General features: G+C 43.7%; 1 protein-coding gene across 7 annotated transcripts in view; it reads right to left on the bottom strand.

The window, feature by feature from the left end:
• The window catches only part of cfap46 (cilia and flagella associated protein 46), a 114,648-nt gene extending 109,790 nt beyond the window's left edge, over positions 1–4,858 (bottom strand). For all 7 annotated transcript variants that reach the window (XR_013791055.1, XM_079513356.1, XM_079513352.1 and 4 more), the window contains exons 1-3: positions 4,574–4,858; positions 4,314–4,450; positions 1,172–1,306 (exon numbers count right to left, since the gene is read on the bottom strand). Coding sequence is in view for 6 of the 7 variants with exons in the window: in XM_079513356.1 (XP_079369482.1) it covers positions 1,172–1,306; positions 4,314–4,450; positions 4,574–4,622 (321 nt within the window). In the remaining variant the exon portion in view is untranslated. The remainder of the gene's footprint in view (positions 1–1,171; positions 1,307–4,313; positions 4,451–4,573) is intronic.
• Between the last annotated feature and the right edge of the window lie 1,142 nt (positions 4,859–6,000).

Consider the following 6,000-nt stretch of genomic DNA (forward strand, 5'->3'; position numbering starts at 1 on the left):
ACCATACGGCCAAATTGAAGAAAATTGGTCTACTGGGACTATGTATGCAAAGGTTGACCCCAATCGTTCCAGCTGTGTCTGAGATCATAATCATAATCTGCCTGCATTGTCCCAGAGGGACAGTTTCACAGTCTGTTCAACAACAAAAAAACACATGAGAACAAAAATACAAACAACACTCAAAGCCCACATGTAGACAATGTTGGAACTACATGGGCTTGCCCACTTCCAGAGGAATAAATAGAGTCTGCAACACCGGTATGAAAACTCAGTTCCACTGGTTTATTTGATTCAACGTTTCGATCACTAGGATCTTCTTCAGGAATAGTGTGACAGGGAATGGGTGTGCACCTTTATACAGGAAGGGGTACAACTGATTGGCGGTGAGTGGTGACTAATGCCACCTAAGCCCAAACCAACTTCCAACTTCCAGCCCATGCAAGTTAGTCCATATGTAGACCATGTTGAACCTACATGGGCTTCCCCACTTCCAACCCATGCCAGTTAGCCCACATGTAGACCATGTTGGAACTACATGGGCTTGCCCACTTCCAACCCATGCCAGTTAGCCCACATGTAGACCATCTTGGAACTACATGGGCTTGTCCACTTCGAAGTTCCAACCCATGCCAGTTAGCCCACATGTAGACCATGTTGGAACTACATGGGCTTGCCCACTTCCAACCCATGCCAGTTAGCCCACATGTAGACCATGGTGGAACTACATGGGCTTGTCCACTTCCAACCCATGCCCAGCTAGCCCACGTGTAGACCACGTGGGATCCTCATAATTTTCCCACCACAACCGGAATAAGAACTACCCAAAATAATTCCATTTTATTGGGTAGGCCGTAAAATTATGATCGCAGGGAATTGGGGTGCAGATGTTTATCCGACATACCAAAAGTCTGACATGCGCAAATCACCCGTTGCTCCCGACATGCGCTGCGTCCGCGACATGGTTAATGTTAGGGTAGGGTTTCGGACTATTGACTGTCGGACTCTTGGTATGTCGGAACACATGCAGGGAATTATTTTGGGTAGTTCTTATTCTGGTTGTGGTTCCGGCCTGATGACTACAAACCAGTGACTACAACATGCCGTAAGATATCATCTGCCCCCCGGGCCGGATCATGAACCCGAAAAGGAATGCTTCCCAGGCTATGCTTACCACACTCCCAATGGTCGATTGGGACATTGTCAGCTGGCCCTCACAGAGGTAGGCTCGAGACAAGAATTGATTAGCCGGTGGTTGACCTTCAAAGTACATCTTCAGACACGCCGTGCTTATCTCACCGCATCCCAGCTGAAACACAAGCACCACAAACAAATAGTCAAATACTGTAGATAATCCAACCCTGTCCCTCATATCAGCATGTGTCTAATCAGAGGCATAATTTCAGAAGAGAGAGTGTGACTAAAAAAAAGGTGTTGTTTTGTGTTTCTCTTTCTTTTCTTTACAAGTGTTTTGTATTGATTGTACAGTTAGGACCCCTAACATTGAGATATTATATCTCAATGGGGTATTCCTAAATAAAGAATTTCAAACAAACAAATATGCATAACATAACTGAATTTGCAGTTGAACGCTAGGGGGTGGTCATCCCCTCATGGGACCCAAAATGACACCCCTGCTTGTAATACATTATTGAGAGGTTTGGAAGTGCTTTAATGCATGTCTGAGTTGCTTCCATTTTCCTTGCTAGCTTTTTCCCATGAAAACAAATTTGACCAAAAGAATATTTGCATATTTTAATAAAATGGTGCATTTGGTAAATGGTGCATTTATATAATAGCTTATATGCTGGGCTAAGTAAAAGGTTGAAAAATGTGCCTTCTATCTTTGTTTCACTTCATGTGCATATCAGTGCCACTAATTGGCTAATTATGAAGCTTATAGTAGTCAATACTGCCCAATATGCCAATCCTTCTGCCCTAGGGCAGTTAAGACTATTAGTGAATACTAGGCTTTGATGTAGGCAAAACCAAAGAAATGAATGATCATCGATTTCAGTACAGCTGTTGAGAGACTGTTAAAGTAAAAGTAAAACGAAGGCTTTTACATCCTGTAAAAAAATAATTTGGTATGTCCACGGAGACCAATTCCATTTCTAGACTATATTGAAAGCATCTCAGAAGGCTTAACAGCAGGAGGCATATCATCATGTCGGAGGAGGCTCGACAGGGTCGTTAAACAATAAATAGGCCTCAAGAATCATCTGTATGGAGAATTGGAGATACTGCTACTGGACGAGAAGAGCTATTCTATACCACCCACTGCAGGAAGAGAACACAGGGTGTAATTAAGGACAACACTCACCCTCGTCACCTTTTTAGACCTTTTTAGGGGTAAAAACTATATAAAACATTCAGTGAGAGTGAGACAGCATGTTTTATATAGTTTTTACCCCCAGGCAAGTTAGACTGAGCATTTGAATGCGGTATCCATCCAGCACTTTGAATGTTCACAGGTACAGTATTTGCTGCAGTAATGTATGATTTCATCATGATTATAGCCTGTATTAGGTTGTTTGAAATCTGTTTTTATGTTAATGTATGTTGTTTGGTTTGTTATAATAACCTATGTAGTAGCTGAGCACAAGCTTTTCACACCATTGGAATGCACTGATTTATTTTAATGCATACATACACATGGCAATAAACCAAGTCTAGTCTACACAGCACTGTCCCATATTATAGCCAGCCTAAATATCATGCCAATAGAAATCTGTTTACACAATCAAAACCTGTACTGGAAAAATACCACCCAAGAAAACCAAGAAATACAGTTCTGCCATTCAGTTCAAGAATATTACCCGATGTGTGCTAAGTTTGCTAACGAGGTCACATAATTCTATCACTGTCAGGCACTGCCTAGATCTCCGATCCAATTAGCAGGATCACTAGATTCTGTGTATCTAAGCAAGTCAGACAGAGGTATTAATTTGCATTCCTTCTGGTCAAAGTGCTGTGTACTACAGTAGCAAGTTTCACTACACTTCAAGGGAGGGTTGGCCTTGATCCTTTTGTTGCTGAAGTCAGATGTCTCATGTCAGGAGGCTGTTTGAAACATCATGTCTTAGTACGTAGTACCACAGCCAGCCATGCAGCCCCAGGAATGATTCACATTAATAAGAGCAACAGTCAGTCTCCCTGCCTACACAACAAAACATGCAGTTCCAGGTCATGGTATGTGTCACCACTCCAAAAGGGGCATTTATTTCTGTGTCAAGTCAGTGGTTCTCAGAGTGGGGTCTGGGGACCCCCAGAGGTCCTTGAGGGAGCCAGGGGGTCCCCAGCTAAATTATAGTAGGAACCAAATGGACCTTTATGTGACTGTAACTTTATGGGAAACAAATGGGAGTAAAAATAACATTGACTTTACAATATAAATCGGGGTCCCAGAGATAGAAATGCCAGAAAGGGCCTGTAGCCTAATGCAGGTCAAACTCCTCTCTCATGGGGGTGTCCACGGCATAGCAGGCATACCTTTTCAAATGGGGGTCCGTGGGCTAATAATTGTCCATTTGGGGGTCCTTGACATGAAAAAGTTTGGGAACCAGTATCCAACCAATGACTTTCAGACTATGCAATGTATGTTGTAGTGTTGGCATTCTATACTTATTTTTGTATTAGTCTAATGATAGCCTACAACAGGTAGGCTATCTTACACTACATGCATAATGCCTATGTATGTTGATACAACTTGCAGTTGAATTGTGAATATTTATTGCATGCTATATCGTTTGGAACCTCAATCACGTTAATTGTCACGTAGCCCAGTGGTTCCCAAACTTTTTCACGTCAAGGACCCCCAAATTGACAATAATTAGCCCACAGCCCCCATTTGAAGAGAAACATGCCAGGGACCCCCATAAGAGAAGATTTTTAACGGCTCTAGCAGTGATTCTCAAGCATTTTAATTTCAAGGACCCCTCCAGTTTGACATGCATTAGTCTATGCCCCCCCCGTTTAATGGCATTTCTATCTCTGGGACCCCCACTTTATATTGTTAAATCAATGTTAATTTAACTCAGAGAGTGTACAAATGGAACCGTTTGGTTCCATGTGTACACTCTCAGAAGTAAAGACCCATAAGGGTCCACTTGGTAAGGTTCCTAACTATCATTTATATGGGGACCCCCTGGAACTCCCCCAGGTGCCCCTGGGGGTCCCCGGACCCCACGTCGTCATAGCCTACCCTCCGCAACGAGGCTACCATAATTTGACCAAAGAAAGTACCACACAACAACACAAGTCTTGTGCTAAATTAAATATTAAGAGCCCTGCACACAAATGGTATGTCCTCTCACCTGCAGAGCCTCCTCGGCACACAGAACGTGCAGCTCTGGGGAGAAGCACGCCGTTTGTTTGGTTGTCGCTCCATCTCCTATCCTCCTAACAGCTGCGTCTCTGATGAGGCGGTAGGCTGCTCGAACACCTCCAGGGTCTAAAAACAAACAAGTGAAAAGGAAAGGGTATATACTTTCAGAAGTGCTATAGACAGTGGTGGCCAGTGCTATACCTAATTAAATACCAAAGTTACACAAACACATGCATATTAAAATAATACCGTTGTGTTCTTTTGCCTTGGTCAGGTACTGGCGAATAATAAGATCCATGACGGGTAGTACGGGGGATTCACAGGTGGCTTTATGATGGCTTGTTAACTCAACGACTGTTGACACTTGACAGCAATGTATTTAGTCTGTAAGCCTACTAGCAAACACAAAGTCTTTACAAAAACATACTGTAGGCTGCGTGAATAAATTATAGTTCCTCGTCGTTAGAAACATGCATTTTCACGACACAAATTGCGTTTACGTTGGTATAGTTGTTTGGTTTGGGCTAGCGTATCTAAGCAACAGAACGGAGAGGAGTCAACGACGGTAAGCGCAAAGGTACAATGTGCGTCGGCAACTTCAGACAGACAGACAGTGTTTCCACACCTAAGCGCAAAACGGCCGACAGCCGCGGACAGAAGAAGCTGTCCGCAGCTTCTTTTTCTGGGTTTTTGTCATAGGTTTTTAGACAGCTGGTGGATGGAAAAGAAGCTCCACCTCCGCGGACGACTGCCTCGGCACGTAGAAGGTGCTGCCAGATTTAGCCTAACCCTTCTGTCAGACACACTTTTTGAGGGGCACTAGCCCCTCCTATGCCTGGCTTTGTGTGTCTGTGTGCATCACGGAATGTGATGATTTGATTGGCTGAGCACGGAATGTGATGATGTATGATGATGTATACGGTATCATAAGAGCACCCCTCACTTCACACAAGTGTGATCTTTTTTCTATTTCTGAAAATAACAAAAAAGGGAGCTAGCACTAATATAAAATTCACCCACGTTTCTTTTACCACCTGTGAATAACAATTTTGATGCTGTGAATGATGTACGGTAGTGTTTGCTCACAGTGAAGATAATGTAACTGAGCACCCAATCTGGGACCCATCTGCAAAAAAGGAAAATAAACGTTTTTTTTGTATTTTTTCCCCTCCTTTGCTAAATCTGTCTTGAGAGATTACCGAGCACCTTACACGTTTGTTGAGAGGAAACTATTAATGTACCAAACAGCAAGCACTAAGGTCTCTAGAGAAATTAAATGCTATCTCAAGGAGAGGAAGGCTGCCTTCACTAAGGGAGATATGGAAAAAATGCTCAGAGGCCTCATCAGGAATAACTAGAAAAGTGTGCTCCTCAGAGCACAGGTCTCCGCCAGGCCGGTTGCCTTCCCAGGGCAGGGCCCAAACACTTTGGTCATAGTCACTTGGATTGGGATCTGAATCACACACACACACAGACACACACGCGCACGTGCACACATACACAGAGGACGGACGGACGGACGGACAGGGGTGACAACATAGTCTCGGCCATGCCTTCAGCCTGGCACAGACAATTATAGAGTAAGGATGGAGATGCAAGAGCTTAATGTTAAGATGGACAGATAAGAAGGGAAGCAACGGCGCCTGTTCTCACTCAATGAGCCCTCCGCAGATGAT

This window comes from Electrona antarctica, assembly GCF_951216825.1.
Source record: "Electrona antarctica genome assembly, chromosome: 10".
NCBI classification, from domain to species: Eukaryota; Metazoa; Chordata; class Actinopteri; order Myctophiformes; family Myctophidae; genus Electrona; species Electrona antarctica.